This window comes from Nicotiana tomentosiformis, chromosome 7, assembly GCF_000390325.3.
Source record: "Nicotiana tomentosiformis chromosome 7, ASM39032v3, whole genome shotgun sequence".
NCBI classification, from domain to species: Eukaryota; Viridiplantae; Streptophyta; class Magnoliopsida; order Solanales; family Solanaceae; genus Nicotiana; species Nicotiana tomentosiformis.
In genome coordinates, this window is record NC_090818.1 from 126,325,744 (window position 1) to 126,348,887 (window position 23,144).

The 23,144-nt window shown below is 38.7% G+C and overlaps 3 protein-coding genes across 3 annotated transcripts; 1 reads left to right on the plus strand and 2 right to left on the minus strand.

The window, feature by feature from the left end:
- Nucleotides 1–6,931: 6,931 nt before the first annotated feature.
- LOC138896340 (uncharacterized) lies at nucleotides 6,932–8,449 on the minus strand. The gene is made up of 5 exons (XM_070181140.1): nucleotides 8,435–8,449; nucleotides 7,848–8,317; nucleotides 7,505–7,754; nucleotides 7,283–7,459; nucleotides 6,932–7,090 (listed from the first exon to the last, which is right to left on the minus strand). Exons 1-5 carry the CDS (start codon nucleotides 8,447–8,449, stop codon nucleotides 6,932–6,934), a joined length of 1,071 nt encoding a protein of 356 aa, XP_070037241.1.
- Nucleotides 8,450–9,278: 829 nt separating this feature from the next.
- Nucleotides 9,279–11,125, minus strand: LOC104095558 (UPF0481 protein At3g47200). Its single transcript, XM_009601708.4, has one exon. It carries the CDS (start codon nucleotides 11,020–11,022, stop codon nucleotides 9,673–9,675), a length of 1,350 nt encoding a protein of 449 aa, XP_009600003.1. The 5' UTR covers nucleotides 11,023–11,125; the 3' UTR covers nucleotides 9,279–9,672.
- Nucleotides 11,126–13,622: 2,497 nt separating this feature from the next.
- On the plus strand, nucleotides 13,623–15,962 carry LOC138896341 (uncharacterized). The gene is made up of 4 exons (XM_070181141.1): nucleotides 13,623–13,864; nucleotides 14,642–15,192; nucleotides 15,454–15,636; nucleotides 15,718–15,962. The coding sequence occupies exons 1-4, from the start codon at nucleotides 13,623–13,625 to the stop codon at nucleotides 15,960–15,962; spliced, it is 1,221 nt and encodes a 406-aa protein (XP_070037242.1).
- The last annotated feature ends 7,182 nt before the right edge of the window (nucleotides 15,963–23,144 follow it).

Consider the following 23,144-nt stretch of genomic DNA (forward strand, 5'->3'; position numbering starts at 1 on the left):
AAATAGCATCGAACTTTCTCAAAGTTCGAGGAAGTCCAACCACAAAGTCCATGGTGATCCGCTCCCACTTCCACTTTGGTATCTCTAACCTCTGAAGTAATCCACCCGGTCTCTAATGCTCATATTTAACCTGCTGACAGTTGAGACACTTGGCCACAAACCCAACTATATCCTTTTTCATTCTTCTCCACCAATAGTGCTGCCTCAAGTCCTGGTACATCTTTGCGTCACCCGGATAAATGGAGTACCGCGAGCTATGGGCCTCCTCAAGAATCAACTCCCAAAGCCCATCTATATTGGGAAAACAGATCCGGCCCTGCATCCTCATCACACCGTCATCACCAATAATCATTTCTCTGGCATCGCCTCGCCGAACCCTGTCCTGAAGAACTAGAAGATGCGGATCATCATACTGGCGCTTCCTGATGTGGTCATAAAGAGAAGACCAAGCAACCACACAAGCTAATACCCGGCTAGGCTCTGAAATATCCAATCTCACCAACTGGATGGCTAAGGCCTGAACATCCAAGGCTAACGGCCTCTCAGCTGTCGGAAGATATGCCAAACTCCCCAAACTCTCTACCTGGCGACTCATGGCGTCGGCCACTACATTGGCCTTCCCCGGGTGGTACAATATAGTGATATCATAGTCTTTAAGTAGCTCAAACCACCTCCGCTGACGCAAATTAAGGTCCTTCTGCCTGGACAAGTACTGCAAACTCTGGTGATCAGTGTAAATCTCACAGGGAACCCCGTACAAATAATGATGCCAGATCTTCGGGGCATGAACAATAGCTGCTAACTCGAGATCATGAACCAGATAATTCTTCTCATGCACCTTTAACTGTCTAGACGCGTAGGCAATCACCCTAACGTCCTGCATTAATACCGCTCCAAGGCCAATCCTTGAGGAATCACAATAGACAGTGTAGGACCCCGAACCTGTAGGCAATACTAATACTGGGGCTGTAGTCAAAGTTGTCTTGAGCTTCTGAAAGCTCTTCTCACACTCCTCGGTCCATCTGAACGGAGCACCCTTCTGGGTTAGCCTGGTCATAAGTGCTGCAATGGATGAAAATCCTCCCACAAAGCGACGGTAATACCCCGCCAAACCAAGGAAACTGCGGATCTCCGTAGCTGATGACGGTCTAGGCCAACTCTGCATTGCCTTCACCTTCTTCGGATCTACCTTGATCCTATTATAAAACACTATGTGGCCCAAGAATGCCACTAAATCAAGCCAGAATTCACCCTTAGAAAATTTTGCATACAATTTCTTCTCCCTCAAAGTCTGAAGCACGGTCCTCAGGTGCTTCTCATGATCTTCCTGAGACCAGGAATATACCAGGATGTCGTCAATAAATACAATGACTAAGGAATCAAGATAAGACCGGAATACATTGTGCATCAAATGCATAAAGGTTGTTGGGGCATTGGTCAGCCCAAATGACATGACAAGAAACTTATAGTGACCATATCTGGTCCTGAAAGCAGTCTTCGGGATATCCGGCTCCCGAATCTTCAACTGATGATAGCCAGAACGCAAGTCAATCTTGGAAAACACCTTGGCACCCTGTAACTGGTCAAATAAGTCATCAATACGAGGCAATGGATACCTTTTATTCACTGTAACCTTGTTCAACTTTCGATAATCAATACACATACGCATAGAACCATCCTTCTTCTTCACAAATAAGACAGGAGCACCCCAAGGTGACACACTAGGCCGAATGAAGCCCTTATCAAGTAACTCCTGTAACTGCTTCTTCAACTCTTTTAATTCAGGAGGAGCCATATGATATGGAGGGATAGAGATGGGTTGACTGCCCAGCAACAAATCAATGCCAAAATCAATATCTCTGTTGGGCGACATGCCCGGAAGATCAGCTGGAAACACATCTGGAAAGTCCCTCACTACTGGAACTGACTCAACTGTAGGGGTATCAATACTGACATCCCTCACATAGGCCAAATATGCATCACTCTCCTTCTCAACCATTCGCTGAGCCTTAAGGAATGAAATGACCCTGCGGGGAGTATACTCTAAGGTACCTCTCCACTCTAATCTCGGCAAGCCTGGCATAGCCAGCGTCACGGTCTTAGCGTGATAATCAAGAATAACATAATGGGTGACAACCAGTCCATGCCCAAGATAACATCAAAATCTACCATACTGAGTAATAACAAATTGGCTTTGGTATCAAAACCACTAAGAGCAATCAAACACGACCGATATATGCGGTCCACAACGAGAGAATCCCCCACAGGAGTAGATACATAAACAGGGGAACTCAAAGAATCCTGAGATATCCCCAAATGTGGAGCAAAATAAGAAGACACATATGAGTACGTAGAGCCTGGGTCAAATAATACCGATGCATCCCTATGACAGACGGGGACGATACCTGTGATGACTAAACCGATGCAACGACCTCTAAACGGGATGGAAGGGCATAGTACTTGGCCTGGCCTCCCCCTCTAGGGCAACCTCGACCTCACCGACCTCCACCTCGAGCTGGTTGAGGAGGTGGGGTGGTAGTTGGTGCTGGAAGGATGGACGGAGGACCCGGTGGAGCACGTAGAGGCTGATAAGTCTGTGGAGGTGCACCCCTACTGGATCTGGGGCAATCTCTAACCAGGTGACGACTGTCACCATACTTAAAATAACCTCTCGGAGGACGTGGCGGTTGAGACTGACTTAGACCTGGCATGCTGGACTGGTCGGTGATAGCACCTCGAGTAGGAGGCATACTGGATACTAGCGGTGCATAATAGGGCTCTTGAGGTCTAGGAGGAGTTGGGATACCGCTGGTTACTGGAAGAGCTGAATGAACAGGGTGACTCACAAAAACCCTACCATAGCGTGCTACTGGTGCACGAGCTTCTGAGTAATGACCGGTCTCTCGAAACCTCTTGGCCTCTCTCTCCTCTCTGTCCCGGGTGAACATGCCCTCCACTCTCCTAGCAATGCTCATTGCCTGCTGATAAGTTATGTCCATCTTCAACTACCTGGCCATACTGGTCCGAATACTGGGGTGGAGTCCCTCAATGAAGTGACGAACCCTCTCTCTGACTGTAGCAACCAGAGCTAGTGCATGGTGAGCTAACTCACTGAAACAGACTGCATACTCCGACACAGTCATAGCACCCTGACGCAACTGCTCAAACTTTACGTGCCAAGCATCCCTGAGGCTCTGAGGAACATACTCACGTAAGAACATCTCTGAAAACTAAGTCCAAGTGAGTGAGGCTGCCTCATCCAGACTACTCAGCACATAGGCACGCCACCACTGATATGCTACTCCCCTAAGCTGGAAAATGGTGAAAGAAACCCCACTCGTCTCCACAATGCCTATAGTGCGGAGAATACAATGGCACTCCTCAAGAAAACCCAGAGCATCATCTAAATCTAGTCCGTTGAAAGTAGGTGGGTGGTACTTCTTGTACCTCTCAAGTCTGAGCTGCTCTGCCTCAGAAGCATCTACCCTGATCTCATGCTGAACCGGAGCCACTGAGGGCATAGGAATATACTATAGGGCCTGATCAACCTGGACCCTCTGCTCAGGAGTGCGGGTTGCGGGAGTCTGTGCCCTTCCCCCGACCTGAGATGTGGCGGGAGCTATCGGAAATAGTCCAGCCTCAGCCAGAGTGCTGAACATGCTCAAAAACTAAGCTAAAGTCTCCTGGAGTGCTGAAGTAGCAATAGGGATCTCTGGCGCTGGCCCTCCAACTGGAGCTGTTGGGGGCTCCTCTGACGCAGCTCTCGCAGGTGCTCGGGCTGCACCACACGGTCGTCCTCTACCCCAACCCCGGCCTCTGGCGGCTCTAACAGGGGGCTCGGGTGCCTGATCTTCGGTCCTCCCAGTACGGGTCCTCACCATCTGTGAGAAAAAATAGAATAAAAGCTTAGAATATATTTTTTTAGGCGTGAATAACTCGCATGACAAGGAAATCAAAGAAATATGATTGTTCTTAACAGTTACATAGCCTCCCGAAGATAAGTACGGACGTCTCCGCACCGATCCGCAAGACTCTAATAAACCATCTTGTGACTCGCGATTCGTACGAACCTAGTGCTCTGATACCAACTTGTCATGACCTAAATTAACCCTCCATAAGGTATCGTGATGGAACCTAGTATTTACGACTAGGTAAGCCTAATATTGCAAAAAATATAAAGAAAACACAACATTTTAAAGATAAACAACATATTATAAATAGCCAAGAGTAGTACCACTCGGCATATACAAAATAAATTCCCAAGACCCGGAATATCACTAAGTCACAAGCTGCTATAATCTATGTAGCTCTATACAAAAGTCTGAAGATAATAAAGAAAGTCTCTAGGCGAGGGAGTAGAAGGGGACTCCGAAGATCTGCGGACGCAAGCAGTAGTACCTTGAAGTCTCCTAAAATCAGCAGCACGTACTAACCCCGAGGCTGATAGCTCGCACCTGGATCTGCACACGAAAACATGTGTAGGGAAGGGCATGAGTACACCACAATGGTACCCAGTAAGTGCCAAGCCTCACCTCAGTCGGGTAGTGACGAGGTCAGGTCAAGGCCCTACCGGAGTAAATATAATAAATTAAACAGTAAAAGATATAAGTTAAATTTATGGTGGCACATTTAAAGAGATTCTTGAAAATTTAACAGTTAATGTAGCCCTCGGCTCAAAACAAGGTAAACACAGTGGGAAATCTCTCGGAATACAATCCCGTAGTTCCGAATAAATATACAGTACAAGGGGATCTCCCGAAATATGTCCGTAGTCCCAAAGTAAATATGCAGTGCTGGGGGATCTCCCAGAATACGTCCGTAGTCCCAAAGTAAATATGCAATGCTGGGGGATCTCTCGGAATACGTCCGTAGTCCCAAAATAAATATACAAGACAGGGGGATCTCTCGGAATACGTCCGTCCCAATTTAAATATGCAACGCAAGATGAAATGGCAGGTATGGCATCGAGTTATACTGTTTATACTGAACACAGATAAGGAAAATAGGGATTTAACTAATCATGGCGCACATAATATCAAGTAGGCAGTTAAAACACGTAAGCATGATTTTCTAGTCTAAACTAAACAATTAAACATATTAGTACAATTTAATAAGAGAAGCAATTTATGTTTTAAAAAGGATAAACAAGATTTTTGCAATAACAACCCGTGTACGTACTCGTCACCTCACGTAAATGGCGCCCACACACAAAATAATATCAAGATATCCTAAGGCGAAAGTCCCCAACACAAGGTTAGGCAAGCCACTTACCTCGAACCGCTCAAATCAACTCGATATCACGTTCTTGCCACGAGTATCCGACATCAAATGGCCCGAATCTATTCAAATTAATTGCATAATGTAAATATAACTACAAGTAACTAATTTAAGTAATTAATTCGAAGCTAAAGCGTGATATTAGAAAAAATGCCCAAAACGTCTCCACGGGCCCATGTCTCGAAATCGGGTAAAAATTATAAATTATGAACACCCATTCACTCACGAGTTCACTTGAACAAAAATCATCTAAATCCGACGTCAAATTCCCTTTCGAATGTCAGATTTTCAATTGGGGAACCTTTTCCCCCATTTTCAAATTTTTATCCTCAAATTCCTTAATTAGACTAGGAAAACAATAATAGATTATTGTATTATAATCAAAATAGAGTTAGAATTCGTTACCCAATAGTTCTCCTTCAAAATCCCTCGAGAAATCGTCTCCCACCGAGCTTCAAATCAAATTTTGTGTTATGAAATTTCAAACCCCCGAGCGATTTCCGCATCTGCGCTCATGGGGCCGCATCTGCCGTCCCGCACCTGCAGAAAAATCTACGCAGGTGCGGAAGTCACTTATTGGGTTGGGTCCGCATCTGCGACCCCTGGGCCGCATCTGCGGATGACCAGCCGCACCTGCGGACTCATCTCCGCATCTGCGAAACACCAGAACCAGCAATGCACAAGATTTTCCTAAGTCCAAATTTCTCCCTGTTAAGCATCCGAAACATACCCGAGGCCCCCGGGACCTCAACCAAACATACCAACCAATCCTAAAATACCATACGAACTTAGTCGAGCCTTCAAACCACATCGAACAATGCCAAAATCCAGAATTAAGCACGGATTCAAGCCTAAGAATTTAAAATTTTCCAAATTCTACAAACGACGCCAAATCACATCAAATCTAGTCCGAATGACCTCATATTTTACACACAGGTCACAAATGAGATTACAAACCTACAGCTACTTTTGGAATTCCATTCCGAGCTCGATATCAAAATTTTCACTATCGGTCGAAATCGCAGAAAAACTAACTTTTGCTAATTCAAGCCTAAATCTACTACAGACCTCCAAAATACATTCCGGATGCGCTCCTAACTCCAAAATCACTCAACGGAGCTAACGGGGTCAACGGAATTTCATTCCGGGTCCGTCTTCACATAGTTCCAACTACGGTCCAAACTCCAAGGCTTTAACTCATAACTAGGGACTAAGCATCCCAAAACTCTCTGAATTCCATAACCAATCAATCCGGCAAGTTCCAAGAGTAGAAAAAAATATGGGGAAAATAAATATTAGGGGATCGGGGCCCGAATTCTTAAAATGACCGACCGGGTCGTTACACAATCTATATCTCCCCTTATACTTTTCACCTGGCAATGTATCATTTTAGCATCATCTTTAAGACCAGTGATAATGAGATGATTAGTATCCCACAACAACCAAATCCTTCCATTCCTAGCATCCTTATAATTTGTCACAACATTCCATCCAGGAATAATAGCTTTTGAAATCCTTTGAGCATTCCCTTCCTTAACTTTAGTTTCTACAAGACCTACTAACTTTATTTTGTTGCTCCTAATATACTCCCTAACCTCCTTCTGTTTATATCATTTATTTACACCCCTTGTATTCCAAAACAACCAATTCGTTACTATTGATTGCTACTTCCATCGCTATCACCAAGTGGAATGTGTACTTCATATCTACTTATAGATACTGCCTTAAACCTATTTCTCACTAGGATGGGAGACAAATGAGGGAAGTTGATGAGGTTAAGTTCATGACTTTGCACTGCTTTGCCTTTATCATCCTGTTTCTCAGCTACAGGCACCAAGTTTTGCTAAGTATTGCTCTTCTTAGGTTCAGGTGTTTGTGTTGCTCTTCTATGAACTTCAGCTTCCAGATTGGTGACAGCTTGTTGTTGAGTCTTAGATGAGGATGTATGCAGTGGCTCAGATGCATTAGTTATAGGACCTTTAGTTCACCATTCCTGTATGATTACCTTATTACTCCTTACTTTCTTAGGCTGCATTGGCTGCTGCATCATAGGTCTTGTTTGATTGGAATACTTGTGTCCCACAACCAAGCATTTGTCATAATAGGCAGGTTTCCGGTCATAGGTAACAACTTGCATAAACTTCTTTCCAGTTGGATCCATAACCATAACTTCAGTTGGCAGCTATGTAGTAACATTAACCTCAATAAGCATTCGAGCAAAGGATACCCGGGTCTTCTTAGTGGTGCACTCATCAGCAAAAATAGGCTTCCCAATCACACTAGCAATTCTACTGAGTGGGCCAACTTCCCAACAAGACATAGGCAACTTAGGAAATTTGACCCATAATGGAATAACAGTAGGAAATTCTTCATTGAAATCAAAGTCAGGGGTCCATTGTTTTAGAATGATAGGCTTGTTGGCTATATAATAAGGGCCAACACATAGTATTTCATGAGCATCTTCAATAGTTTGAAATCTAATTATGTAATAGCCTTCATCATGGTAGAACAGATCAGGCTCAGCAACATGTGATCAGTGTAAATTAATGTATCTCTTCATCGCATTATACCCTGGTCCATCTCCTAAAATATATGCAATCAATGCACACCTCCATTTGTTTTCTTCCGCTTCTACCTCTGATTTGTCTAATTGAACCATAGGCTGACCATCTACAATCTGCGGTGGGATATAGGAAAGTGACATACCATTTGTAGTGAATCTATTCTTCTGGAACAAAGTTGCCCATGGAGCTTTAGGTTCAGCTTCACTTGCTCTTACCACCTCTGCCTCTGCTGATTTCTCCGACGAATTTACTTGATTTTGAGCTGGCTTGAGCACATTTACTGTTCCATTGGCTGGTACTGTCAAAGTTGCTGCTACAGAACCAACTGACACTGGCGAAGTTAGATCTAGTCTCTTAGAGATGTTAGGATGGATCGATGTAGAACCAAATTCACATGCAACACCTTCCTTAGCTGGATCTGCATTTTGAGTTGTTGATGGTGGAGTAGCTTCTGGTGCTGCTTTCTCTATCAATGGCTAATTTCCAGTTATTGTCGAGCTTACAAGAGTAGTTAATGGGTATTTACGAGGTCGACCACGTCTTCTGCCTCTCCCTTTCGCCATGGCTACGCAAGCGGTGTACGTTTAACTAACGTGCGCCGAGAGCATTACGAAGGAGTTTTTAAGCGGTTATTCCTACTAGTTGTCACTTGTCTTCTTTTCTTCGATTTCACAATATTTAAAGGGACCCTTTTCAATGGGTATACTTGAAATTTATTGAAAACATATAGATACCTCAATATACAAAATTTGAGGAAGATTGGAGGTGATTTGGACTGGTTTGGTATCAAATTCGTAATTAAATCGAGTTCAAAAAATCCTTCTGCAACACATGTATCAAACATGTATCACGCATGTATCTCACACACATGTATACATGGATATATATGTGATACACAATTGATACAAATATGATACATATGTGATACACAGTGTGATACATATATTATTTTTTATGTTAATTTATTACTTCGAATTTTCAATTCAAACCAACTCAAAACTCCACCAAATCAGCCCAAAACTGAGATTCAAGCTCCTTAAGATGTATCCAATCTATTCTAATAATATTCACTCAAAAGAAAGCAAAATATTGACCCTTTTTGTTTTGCTACAAATAACTAATTGGCTAATATTAGTAATATTTGGCTGATATTAGTAATATTTTATAAATTGGCCAATTTTTGTAATGAGCTACTTATAATTAGACATAGCTTGGTAGTTTCCCTTTTGTATTTTGTCCTTTTAAGTACTCATAAAAATATCCAATTTTAATCTAAGTAATTCTTTCAATTTTATTTTACTAAATTGCTTCATTTGCTTCTATGATCTTCTTTTGGTTTGCAATTTTTTATTAATTCAAAATACATAGCTTGGTTCATCTCTAATTTACAAGACGGACGGATAAAATTGTGATCATGTTAATTTAAAGGGAAAAGACTAACAAAGAAATCCCTGAGATATATAATTCATAATACAATGAGGGGCCTAGTTGCTTAGATCTAGTACTATTCAATTGATGAATAATTAGAGCTGCTAATAAAGTATTGCGAAAATGACAAAACTAACAACAACAATAACAAATCAGTGCAATCCCACAAGTTGGGTCTGAGAAGGATAATGTGTACGTAGATCTTACCCCGACCTGAGAAGATAGAGAGATCTCTTGCGAAAATGACAAAACTATCAGAAATATTTATTTCCTAGACCATTGTTCTCAAAAAGCAAACCAAAAGTTTAAAGACATTACCTAGTTATTTTCTCTAAATTGATGAAACTACTTGACATAAACCAAGCCCACAAATCAAATATTGAAATTATGGTGCAAGCCCGAATCAAGAAGGAGGGTTAACATAACTCAGAATTGCGTAAAGTGCCTGTAGAACAGCCAATACCAAAAGAATTAAAGCAGCCAATGCTGAAATAAAAGACCAAGGAGAGCTAAAATAAGTGTACTTAAAACTAGCCCAATAAACATGCCAACTACTCTTATAATAATCATTCACCTTATTAAACAATTCCAACAAATAGCACTCATCAATATCAAACATAACATCTTTCCCAAGATTGTTAATGAATGTAGCAACCTCAGCATCTGTCCCAAAATAATTCTCAAGTATGTTGCAATCACACAAGTATTCAACATCCTTGTATGTGTTTACCAAACAATCAAGCAATGTTGCATAGGTTGTCATATGCTTTGAACAATCAACATGACATTGCTCATATGCCACACAATTTATCAAGAATGAACTCATGAAATCATCTATTGTAATTGTTGGCATTTCAATGAATCCTCTATTGAATTTTACAGCCAAGAATGTCTCTTCTTTTCTAGGTTTAAGCTTAATTCCCGCGCGACGAAGCTTGGAAATACATTGTATTACATGTGTAGGTGAGTTTCTTCTTTTTTTAGGGTTTTCATCATCTATGAAAATGTAACTTGATCTAAGAAAATCAAGTAAGTGTTTGCCTTCAAGATTGCAAAACTTTTCAAGAACTTCATTAGGCCTTTGTAGTGTATAGTTAAAGAAAGTCAAAGCTAATTTGGCTAAAGAAGGAGTTGATTCCTCACCTGGCATTTTTGTGAACTCAAACAAGGATTGGAGTATGAAAAAAGGGATTTGATTCTCGAGTCGGATTAAATCCCTTAAGAAAAAAGGGTATATCCAAGACATCGAGATAAGTGGATCATCTTTCTCCACAGGAACTACCCCTCCGAATTTACGAAAAAGTTCAATAATGAAACAACCATCAAGAACCAACATTTCTACAAACTCATCTCTATCGAAAAGTATAGCCTCAGAGTAACATTCCCTTGCTCCCATTTCTAGTGGTTGAATCACTTTCAAATAGTCCTCTAAATTAAGACCTTTTTCCTCAGTTCTCTTAAGCAAAGTGCCCAAAAATCTCCATTTGTGTTCTTCAATCATCTTGACATGATCCTTGCCATGGTGGTATGGACCAATTGACACTATTTGAGGCTCGTAGGATCGCCCATTGACATTAATGAAACTTTGAGGTACACGAAAAATACAACAAGAACTTCGGCCGGCCGATTCGCTTAGAAGTTGAGGTGGTTGGGAAATTTTTTGTTGCATCAATTCTAGTTGATTCTTGTTTACTTCCCAATTGATTGTGATAACATGTTGATCATCTTGGTTTTCAATGGGATAGTGACTCATTTTGATTTTGGTGAGAGAAATGCAGATTTTAGAACATAATTTCTTTGATTGAGTACTAGATATTTATGGAAGAGGACCAATAGGTGCATGGTACGTAAAGTATGTGGGGCGATAGGGTAATGAGCTGGAGAGGAACTATTAGGAACCAAAATAATTGAGTTAGGAGTGATATTTATTTATTAATAGGCAACTAGTTCAGCACCACCAATTATTTTTCTTTAAACTATGAGCAGTTATTTGCTTAGGGTATATTGTTGTTAACCTGTGAAAGCGCTTCCCCCACAACTTTAAAATATATGTTTAAACTATGAGCAGTTATTTGCTTAGGGTATATGGTGTAATTTAAACATATATTTTAAAGTTGTGGGGGGGGGGCGCTTTCACAGGTTAACAACAATATACCCGGTATAATTCTATATTGTGAGGTCTGGGAGGGTAAAGTGTACACAGACCCCTTACCCCTATCTTGTGGGGGTAGAAAGGTTGTTTCAAAAAGACTCTTGGTTCAAGAAAAATAATTCTCAGCAGGTTTGACGAGGAGAATAGTAATAAGGAGGTCATGTCGGAAATACTAAAGATAAGAACATTATTAACAAAAATAATAAAGCATTAATATAACCAAGCAAGGGAAACAACAAATGCTACTGGACACCACAAATAAGAAAATACTAAAATAATAAAAAACAAATAACTAAAACAAACATAGCAGATACGGAGTCCTAAACTTGACAACCTACTAACCTTTTATCCTAATCATCGATCTCCATATCTTCCTATCTAAGGTCATGTCATCCTAAGCTGCTTTCGGAGATTAAGTCTTTTGTAATTCATATTTTCTGGCTTTAAGAACAGAAAACAGAAAAGAAGAGTTATAGCCTATAGGAACGGTTAATTTGATTATTAGCAATAACATAAACATACACTAAATTTTCTCTCAATTCACTTTTGTACTTTAAGTTTTCTTATGGATTATTTTTAACTTAAATAATTAATTAAGGTGTCTGCCAATCTAATGTGCCCTTGCTTCTCTTATCATTTGAAATACTTTGAACCTACACCAACAGAATTTTTTATATTAAATACTTAAATAAGTGGACATTGCCTGTGCGCTAAAAAAACAAAATTTTGTAATACGTATAGAATACAATTTAGCAAATTCGTCTAACATTGTCATGCACCTCTAGATGGTTATGCTAGGCACTTGTGAATTGTGACAATTTTATTTTTTGCCGAATAGCCTAGTAGACCCCTGTATTTATTTGGTTTAATATCCCGGTCCTCCTACTTTACTTGTTTTCTAGACACTTCTATTTGATCAAAACCTAGATAAAAACGAGTGTCTAGATAAAAACAAGTGGAGTAGGAGAACCGAAATATCTAACCGGAACAAGTACATAGGTCTACTAGGTTTTTCTAATATTGACTAGGTCTTTCAATGTGCCATATTATGTCCAGGCCCATAAGTATTTAGTATTTGTTTTTTGAAAAAAATGACACTATATAGCTGTTAGATACAAAAATATACAAATTTTATATACTTTTGTGAATACCTAATGTAAATGGTTTAAGCCGAGGACTAAAAGTGATATTTTCCCTTTTTTCCTTTACTCGAAGCCCTGCCATATTAGCCCATAGGCCAATTATATAGGGAAAAAGACAGGACTACCCATAAAAGTGAAAATATTTACCCATGCTCTACCCATAAAAGAATTCTACCCATTAAATAATTACAATCCCCTACCCATTCAATAAACAAACATAGTATCTCAAAATAACTATCCACGTTAATACCCTACCTATAAAAATGGAAAAGCTACTCAAATTTGGCAGAATTTCACAAAACTTAGCGCACAAAAATTGAGATTTTCACCAGCACCACAGAATCGTGAAGATGCTGATTTCCACCAGCATCACATCGTGAAGACCGCAAGCGTGAAAAAACAGAGCGAAGATATTGATTTCTCTTTCAAATTCGACTTTCTCTTCTTAAATTTTGCAGAAGTATCAATCTGTTAGAATCATAGCAGCTGATTTGACTTTCGAAGATACTGAAACTTTTGATGCTCAAATTCGCATCGTATTGTTCCGATTTTGATTTCGCAGATTACAGAAGCTTAGCGCTCAGACTTCTGAATTTTTAACTGAAAAATATGTTCTCAGTTTGAAGATCTGGAGATCGGGAGGTTTGAATCATAACAACTGATTTGAGTTCGAAAAATATTCTGTTAAAATTCAGTATTTGACGTCAACACTGTTGATATTTGCACTGTCGAGATTCGATTTTGTACATAAAAGTAGTTATAACTTCAGATCTGTATAATCATGAAAAATATATCAATTCTGCTGTAGCATAGTGGAGAATGAGATGATAACCATAATTTCATAAACTTTCATGTTGATGCAATTCTAATAAAGACCAGTTGGAAATTTGAACAACTTCTCAAAGAGATTGCAAAGCAATTGCAAAAGGACAGTAACACAATAGTTATTAAGTATGCTATTGCTCAAGGATATCCACCAATTACAATTTGCAGCGATATGAGTGTTAGTGTTTACATGGAATTGAAAAAATCAAGTGCAGGGATGACAACACTCCCACTATGTGTGTCGTTTGCTCAAAATACTATAGTTCCAACACCTCCAGTTTCGACGTTGCTATAATTTCATCAGAAATTGCACAATTTGAAAGCAGTGATATGATTAGTACTTTTGATGTTCAAGAAGGAGATGACATTGGTATAGAACTTGATGATGCAAACATCATAGCTGATCAATTTCATCAAAAAGTTGAAAAAGGACAAATTTACAAAGACAAGAACCTGCTGGCTCTCGTTATGAAACAGTATGACGTTAGAGAAAAATGTCAATATCGGGTTAATAAATCATGCCCAAGAAGGTTCGTCTGCATTTTTTCAAGTAATAAAAAACTATGTGATACCTATATAGTATATCAGGATTCTATATGAGTATAGAATTGTACTGATTTTTGTGTGTGTGTTTTTATCAGTAAAATATGATACCGATATAGTGTGTGTGTGTGTATATATATATATATATATATATATATATATATATATGCTAAATCAGTATACTATGTGAGTATAAAATTATACTGGTTTGTCTATATTTTTTATCAGTAAAAGATGATACTGATATAGTATATCATAATTTTATATGAGTATACTATGGGAGTATAGAACTGTACTGGTTTGTGTGTGTGTTTTTTATCAGTAAAACATGATATTGTTATAGTATATATGTATGCTAAATCAGTATACTATGTGAGTATAAAACTGTACTGATTTGTTTGTATTTTTTATCAGTAAAAGATGATACTGATATAGTGTATAAGTATGTTATATGAGTATACTATGTGAGTATAGAATTGTACTTATTTGAGTGTGTGTTTTTTATTAGTAAAACGTGATATTAATATAGTATATATGTATGCTAAATCAGTATACTATATGAGTATAGAATTATGCTGGTTTATCTGTGTTTTTTATCAGTAAAAGATGATACTGATATAGTACATAAGTATGCTATATGAGTATAGAATTGTACTGATTTTTTTTTGTCAGTAAAACATGATACATAACTATATTTGTATTATAAACAGATATATCCTTGATTGTGTGGATGAAAGGTGCACTTGGAAACTTAAAGCATCAAGCCTACGAGCATCAAATCTTTTCAAAGTGACAAATTTCAATTTTGTCCAGAGTTGTTTAAATGATAAGAGATTTTGTTTACAAAAGCAAGTTGTCTCAACTTTTATTGCAGTTGTGGTTCAAGATAAACTTGTTGACCCGAAAACTATATATACACCAACAGATATCCAGAGAGACATCCAAAAAGCATATGGTATGGACTTAAGCTACATGCAAGCATGGAGATCAAAAGAAAAGGCAATGCAATTGTTGAGAGGAACACCAAATGAGTCATACAAGAAAATACCAACATATCTTTACATGTTAGAGTATGTTAACCCAGGATTAGTGACACGACTACACACTGAAGAAGATGAGAGCTTCTTATATGCATTCATAGCTATATATACATCGATTAGAGGCTGGATCTATTGTAGGCCAACAATTGTAGTTGATGGAAGTTTTTTAAAGTCAACATATAGAGTGACCATACTCACGGCTTTCACACAAGACGCAGAGGGTAAGAAAGAAAGTTGTTTCAGAATCAGTATTTAATAATTGATGTACTTTACTATTTTAAAAATGCAATATAATTACATTCAGTTAAATAAGCAAAAAAGATATTCAAATATCATATGATACCAATATGGTATACAAGTATACCAACAAAGTATATAATTATTTTGCTACATACCTGTACCTACCTATGACTATACTAATATATAAAACGATATATTAATATTGTATGTTGTAACTAATATTTTTTTCTTTGGTTTTACAGGACAAATTCTACCCCTTGCATATGCAATTGTTGATTCGCAAAATGATGCATCGTGGGAGTGGTTCTTTGTGCAGTTCAGAGAAACCTATGGACAAAGAGAGGGAATGTGTATTGTATCCGACATGCATGATGGTATATGGAGAGCAACTACAATTGTTTATCCAAAAGTTTCTCATTGTGCATGTATGTTCCATCTGTTGAAAAACATAAAAACGAACTTCAGGAAGAGCCAAAAATAAATCAAAGAAGTATACTTTGTGTTAGCAAGAGCATATACAGTTAAAGAATTCAACAGGCATATGGCAGAGTTAGAAGCTATTGATAGTAGAGTGAAAACATATCTGATGGATATTGGATATGATAAATGGTCCCGGGCACATTCCAAGGCAAATAGGACCATAACCATGACATCGAATATCGCAGAATCAGTAAATGTAGCAAACAAGCACGCAAGAAACTTCCCAGTTGTGAATTTGCTTGACTTTATGACGACGTTGATTAAGAAATAGAATTACACCAATCGAAAGGGTGTCGTGGAATCATTTATGAAGATCGGGGTAAAGTATAAAAAACTATTGGCAGATAATGTTATCTTATCATAGACAATAACGGTATGCATTTTCAGAATCATAAAAACACTACATGTATTGTAGTTTTACTTCTGCACTTTAGAGATTTCACTAAACAACTGTATATTGTTATTAAAAATATTATTACTTCATACAGCTAATGAAGTAATGAGGAGGTCGTGTGAGCTATGCGTAAGATGAGTAGGGGCAGAGCGACCGGGCCAGACGAGATTCCAGTAGAATTTTGGAAGTGTGTGGAGAGAGCAGGTTTGAAGTGGTTGACTAGGCTGTTTAATGTTATTTTAAGGCGAAGAGGATGCCAAATGAGTGGAGGTGGAGCATGGTGGTTCCATTGTATAAGAACAAAGGTGATATCCAGAGTTGTAACAATTATAGGAGTATCAAATTACTGAGTCATACCATGAAAGTGTGGGAGAGGGTGGTTGAAGCGAGGGTGAGGATGACAGTGTCTGTATCCGAAAACCAGTTCGGGTTCATACCGGGTCGTTCGAATACAAAAACTATACACCTTGTTAGGAGGTTGGTGAAACTGCACAGAGAGAGGAAGAAAGATCTGCACATGGTGTTTGTTGACCTAGAGAAAGCGTATGACAAGGTTCCTAGAGAAGTTCTCTGGAGATGCCTGGAGGCAAAAGGTGTGTCAGTTCCCTATATTATGGCAATTAAGGACATGTATGATGGGGCTAAGACTCGGATTAGGACAGTAGGAGGTGACTCTGAGCATTTTTCAATTGTAATGGGGTTACACCAAGGTTCTACGCTTAGCCCGTTCTTATTCGCCCTGGTGATGGACGCGTTAACACACCATATTCAAGGGGAGGTGCCATGGTGCATGAAATTCGCCGATGACATAGTTTTGATTGATGAGTCGCGAGCCGGTGTTAACGAGAGGCTGGAGGTTTGGAGACAGGCTCTTGAGTCTAAGGGTCTCAAGCTGAGCAAGACGAAGACGGAATACCTGTTGATACCCAATTTTTCTCTCATATTTTTCAAATATATATATATACTTTCAAAATAGTGCATATGTATTATCATTTGATTTACAAGCATATACAAGTATTTTCATAATTTTCCATAATTCTTAAAGGCTTTAAATCAATTTATTTCCGCATGTTTATTATATAAATACCCATTAATTACCTTACAAATAATTTTTATGATTATTTTATCATATAAAGTCATCATTTACACCCATATTAGGTTTTAAATATTTTTAGTATATTTTTTATAATTACATTTGCATTTTAAAGGCTAAAATTGTATATTTTTGCAATAATAGCCTATATGTACTTATAATTACTTTATTTATGAAAAAATAACCTTTTTATATTTTTATAATGTTGAATATTTGTTTTCAATCATTTTTATGCACAAATGATATTTTTATTATTATTTTTACAAATTATTTTATTGGTTAAATTTGGGTATTTAAAATCTGGCCCTATTTTTAAAATTAATTTCGGACCTAAGACTACCCAAACTATCCAAGCTAGCCCAAGCCCAATACTCCTAACCCAATTACACTTACCCATTCATTAAAACACGACCCCAGTCAGTTTAAATCTCGGTCGTTGATCAAAGATGATCAACGACCCATAAATAATCACCCCCTTTCCTTATATCTCCCTCCTCTCTACCCTAACCCTCATTTTCCTAAACCCGCTGCCCTTATTTCCCCTCTGCTGATGAACCCTAATTCTGCCGCCTCACCCAAATCCCCCAAAACCTTGTTCCTAATGGGATTCTTTCCCTATTCCCTTGTCATTTCAGTGTTTTCCCTTATTTGGTGCTATGTTACGGAGTGACTTAGGTACTTGCCTAAACATGGCAAGTACCCTGCTCTGATTCTGTCCAAATCTAGGTTTGTCTCTTGAATCTGGACAACCTTGAGTCCAAGCACGTTATTTTGTAACGATTCTCTCATATTTCATTGATTCGCACTAAACCCTAAAGGTTAGGGTTCCAGATATTTCTTTGATTCGAACCTAAACTGGTTCAAACTCTGATTTCTAGCATTTTTCCGTCTATATTCATTCTATTACTTGTGAATCTGCTTATTTTTGTCGATTCCCTTCACTTACCTAATTTAGGGTTTCAGACCCTTTTACTTGAATCAAATCTGGTTCGATTCTAGGTTTCCTTTTGAAGAATTTCTTACCTATGTTTATTTTTATGTTAATATGTGATTCTTGCCTTTATTTTCTACCAATTTTGTGGTTTACCTAACTTAGGATTTCAGACCCTTTTACTTGAACCAAATCTGGTTCGATTCAGTATTCCTTTTTTATAATAATCTCTTGTCGGTTCATTATATGCCCATGTGATTCTTTACCTTATTTCCTACTGATTTTGTGTATCTTCACCTAAAATTTGGGGTTTCAATCCCAATGACTTGAGCACTTCCCTTTTAATATTTTAATTAGCTATTTCTATGCTCTAGTCTCAGCACTATTTAAACCCCTCCCTACTCCCCTTTGAAAAGAAAAAGAGAAGATTCAGAGTTCAAAAAACCTTTTCACTACTATATACCAAAAGCTGTGTACTCTTGCTCTCTCTTGAGCAATAATATTCTGTGTTTTGATTCTTGGCCGGCTGAAAGCCAAGGCCAGAAATCTTTTTGCTTCTGTTTTGTGCTATTTGCTATACTGTTGGATTCCTTTTCCCTGTTCATCTTAACTGGTGAGTTATTGAATCCTCTGCCCCTTTCATTATGATTATTTGCTCAATGTGTTACTTCCATTAGGCCATGTTACCCTAAATGCTATTACTTGTAGTTAAGACATGACGAACTTAGTTTGAATTGATTAATGAAATTTGCCTAATTCTGTGTTATTGAGAACTATCTTTTAGAGTTAAACATGCTTTCATACCTCTTTAGCCATGTATAGATGTGTGCCTTAACAAATTTATAATGTTTGTTTGTTGAACTTGTTACGGCATGTTTAGTTCTGTTCTCACTATGTTATGATACCTCTACTAGATTGTCTTAATCAGTTCCTACTGCTAATCAATGTATTTTCTTTCTATGACTTAGCATGATCTGAAATCTCTGTTATCATTGTGAACATGTTTATGAACTGGCCTTATTAGCATGTGACTTTGTTAATTCTTAAAAACTTGACTTAGTCTGCCTAAGTTCAAGCTTGTCTACCATTTGTTTGTATATGCTAAATATGTGACTCTGTCCTAAAGTGGATTCCCTAATTCATTCTATTCCCCTTATCCTTCTGAATTCCTACTCCTAGCTGGCTGAAAGCCAAAGCTATTTAGATTCTGTCCTCTGACCTCCCTAGTGTGAGCACTGCTCAGGGTTCATATGAGACCCTTGTGAACTCTAACACACTAGGACATGGTCCCTAGCCTTTCTTTGAACTGTTTCTGATCAATCTCTCTAGTGTGAGCACTACCCTGGGTTCCTTAAGCCCTTGGAAACTCTGACACACTAGAGATTTGGGTTATGTATGCTTATCCTTGAAATATGGGTGAATCATTCACTACTGTGAGTTGAAGGCTTGGCATGTCCAGGTGTATTTGGGCATGCTGTAGGCTCCCTATAGTTTTACTTACCTTGTAATTTATTCATTAAATTCTAGTATGTAATAATTATTTTTAATAACAATTTTGGGGTATTAGTAAAAATGGAAAAGGGTTCTTATTTTATACTTGCTATAAAGTGGGGGTAGAAATCTTTCCTATAGGGTTAATGCTGTGATGTTGGATGTTATATGTTAGAAATCATGCTTCTAAGTGTCTTATTGTGTTCAGTCATTATGTGTTAGCAACCATGTCCATAGGCTCAATGTTTGACTCAATTATGTTCCGTTACAAACCATGCCTATAGAAATGGTATGGTCCAATGTGTGTGTGAATTCCTGCTTGCATACTGTTTCGTTCAGATTATAGAAATCATGTCTACAAGATTCAAAAACTGTTTAGATTGTAGAAATCATGTCTATAGGATTCAAAACTGTTCAGATTATAGAAATCATGCCTATAGGATTCAAACTGGATCAAGTTATAGAATGCACGCCTGAATCTGTTTAATTGTTGTTTATGCCCATTTTCTGTATTGTTACCTTCATTAGAAAATATGCCTATAGGATTAAAACAAATAATTCTAGGTTTGTTTCTGTGACCTGCCACTATTTACTATCGCACAAAATACCTAGATACCATGCTGGTAGGCTTTATTGTATCATGCTAAAATCAGTAGGCAAACTTTGTAGGTCTTAATAATTGCCTTAAGAAATTGACTTTGTATATGACTGTCTGCTCGTTCGTCAGTATCACATAGATATCCTGCCTATAGGATTTTGCAATAAATAAAACCTGTTAATGCTAATCAGTTTGGCGTGTATTTGATGTCTAAATGCGGAGGGTAACTTGAGCCCATACTTGTTTCTATTTAAAAGTCCTAACTATTTTTTGTATGTCGCCTAGTTTTTTCCTTTTGAGCAACCTAAGTTAAGGTCTAGAACTACCCTGAAATAGAGGTCCAAATGCCTCTTGGACCATAGGCATGGGACCGGTACTGCACGCATAGGGTACGACTTAGAATCAAGTAGAGCGCTTTAGGTAAACAACTTAAAGATAGTAATTGGGTAGCAGGAGATGATAGTCTGTGCCCTCTGAATAATATGAGTAACACCCTGTCTTGAGGGAGTTACGAAGTATTATTTATGTTGCATGAGGTGATCCTTTAATCTAAAAAACTTAGGACCCCCCATTCCTGTTAAAATAGTTCTTTCTTTGTCCAAATTGTTTCTTTTCTCTTAGACTAATTCACATGATTTGAGTTCGGCCGGGACCCACTGTTGTGGACCTCGAGGAGTGCCTAACACCTTCTCCTCGAGGTAATTTGAGCCCTTACCCAATCTTTGGTGACGCAAACTAGTAAACCTAAGTCATTTGCAAATAGGTGCCTTAACGCACCTTAATCCGTTAGGTGGCGACTCTCTCTTTTAATAACCCTTCTTTTTGAAAGAGTTGTCAATGTCAAAACCCGATTTCACGAGAAAGAGGGGCGCGGCAGCATGGCGACTTTGTTGGGGATATCCTTAGGCTCTTACCATAATGAACTTGGTCTGTGTGAATTAGTCTCCCTCGATAAGCGTGTCTTTATTATTTTATGCTCAAATTCACCATTTATTTGCTACATGCACACCCCCTTCCCTATTTTCCCTTTTACATGAATTTACATGCAACTTTTCATTTAACCTTGTTCGCTGGCTTTAATCTTTATGTCTTTCCCAATCCTTACCCCTTTTACCGCTTTATTATAATTTTTCCAATTATGAGAACTAACTCCTTCTTTATTTTTCTCTCTTTCATGTCTTTACATTTATTAAATACCGTATTTATCGCTTTCATCATGCAAAATACTTGACAAGGTGTTGTTTTATTTTTTGCATAATTACATGCTCTTCATCATATTTAACTCATGCGCAATTAATACCATAGCGACACTTGATGAGTGTCTGCGTTCTTCCTATATTACCCTTTTTAAATTTGGAAAGTCTTATTCGCGGTAAAACTAGCCGATCAGCAGTGCAATCGACAGTTCCGTGCCTTTCCCTCTCAAGTTATCCGTTTGAGGGTGCCGGTCTAAACTTCTATAGAAAACCCTACTCTGATGTTAACTGTGCATGCATCATGTCCAAACCTAGCATGAGTTAGAATATTGTCCGCATAATAACTCTCTTAGGAAAGCCTTGTCCAAAGTCCATCGGGATTTCCATAATCCTAACGGGTACGATCATGATATGTGCATTATTTGGAGAAAACGTGCCGATATGCTAATCATTAATGTGTAAGTAGTCAAACCTGGAGGGGGAAAGGGATGACTTTATTTGTTTTGCAGAAATGAGGCACGAAGTCCCCAGGTTTGGCATGGTCCGAAGTATCTCACCTCTATTGATAGACTGGTGGTAAAATCTCTCGCCAAGCGACAAGAACCATGTGAAAAGAATTCTTGGAAATTTACTGGACATTCAGCCAAACAATGTACTGATCGAGGCTGCTACTATGTTTTGGGATGAAAAGAGGGTTGTTTTCCGTTTTGGTAACATAGAGATGACTCCCCTTCTTGAGGAAATAAGAGGTTTTTCCGGGCTACCCTGGGATAGCCCTGGTCTGCTGGTACCGGAAAATCATACTTCTAGGGGATTTCTGAAAATGATGGGTCTTAGAAAGAATGACGAGTTAGTCTGCCTGAAAAAGTCCTACATATCTTTCGACTTCCTCTACAAGCGTTATGGGCACTGCACATCCTACCGTATCTATCATGATGAGTTTGCCATCACTTCCCTGGGCTGGACTCATCGTCGGATTTTTGTGTTCATCGTCTGTTTTCTGGGTATGATAGTATTTCCAATTCAAGGAGACAGGATTCACACTCGTTTAGCTATGGCTACCAAGACCTTAATGGAAAGGATTGAGGGACAGACTTACACTATTGTCCCAATGATCATGGAAGAGATATACCGTGCTTTGTACCGTTGTAAGAAGGGATTCAGACATTTTGAGGGTTGTATTTTATTACTGCAAATATGGTTGTTGGGGCATCTTCAAGGAGGACAGTACCGTCAGGAATTTTTGCAGCAACCATGGAATGACCACATAGCCTTTCACCATCCAAAAAGAATGACTTTCATCCCAGACAGGTTTGCATAGCCGGAAAACGCCGTGATTGGGTACACTTCTTTAGCAATTTGACTGATGACAAGGTCCATTGGATGTTCGAGTGGTTCCCTACTAGCGAGTTTATCATCAGGCCCAGGGGTGTTCCTCACTTAGTGCTGATTGGGTTGAGGGGTATCTATCCTTATGCTCCTATCAGGGTCATGAGACAGGTTGGGCGAAAACAAGTCATGCCGCGAGTTTCTAAGATGGTTCACTACAAAGCAGACTTTCAGGGTAGTACCAATCCATTCAAGTGTGAGGCCCAACACATGTGGAATCTGAAGATTATTGTGGAAAAGGATGCCATCGAACCAGATCGGTACCACACCGGTCATGTGTATTTTTACCTATCATGGTTGAATGATGACATAGCAGGAGAAGTCGAGCCAGGGATCGAATAAGGAAACAGGGTCATAGACG

What these genes read in the sequence shown, in the direction of transcription:
- LOC138896340 (XM_070181140.1), bottom strand. An exon ending in GCACCACTAAGAAGACCCGG is followed by an intron (nt 7,460 to 7,504) that starts GTATCCTTTGCT and finishes GTTACTACATAG; the next exon opens with CTGCCAACTGAAGTTATGGT. An exon ending in AGAAAGTAAGGAGTAATAAG is followed by an intron (nt 7,091 to 7,282) that starts GTAATCATACAG and finishes GCTGAGAAACAG; the next exon opens with GATGATAAAGGCAAAGCAGT.
- LOC104095558 (XM_009601708.4), bottom strand. Translation starts at nt 11,022, where the DNA reads ATGAGTCACTATCCCATTGAAAACCAAGATGATCAACATGTTATCACA.
- LOC138896341 (XM_070181141.1), top strand. Translation starts at nt 13,623, where the DNA reads ATGTGTGTCGTTTGCTCAAAATACTATAGTTCCAACACCTCCAGTTTC. An exon ending in TTTCACACAAGACGCAGAGG is followed by an intron (nt 15,193 to 15,453) that starts GTAAGAAAGAAA and finishes TTGGTTTTACAG; the next exon opens with GACAAATTCTACCCCTTGCA. An exon ending in AAAAGTTTCTCATTGTGCAT is followed by an intron (nt 15,637 to 15,717) that starts GTATGTTCCATC and finishes ACTTTGTGTTAG; the next exon opens with CAAGAGCATATACAGTTAAA.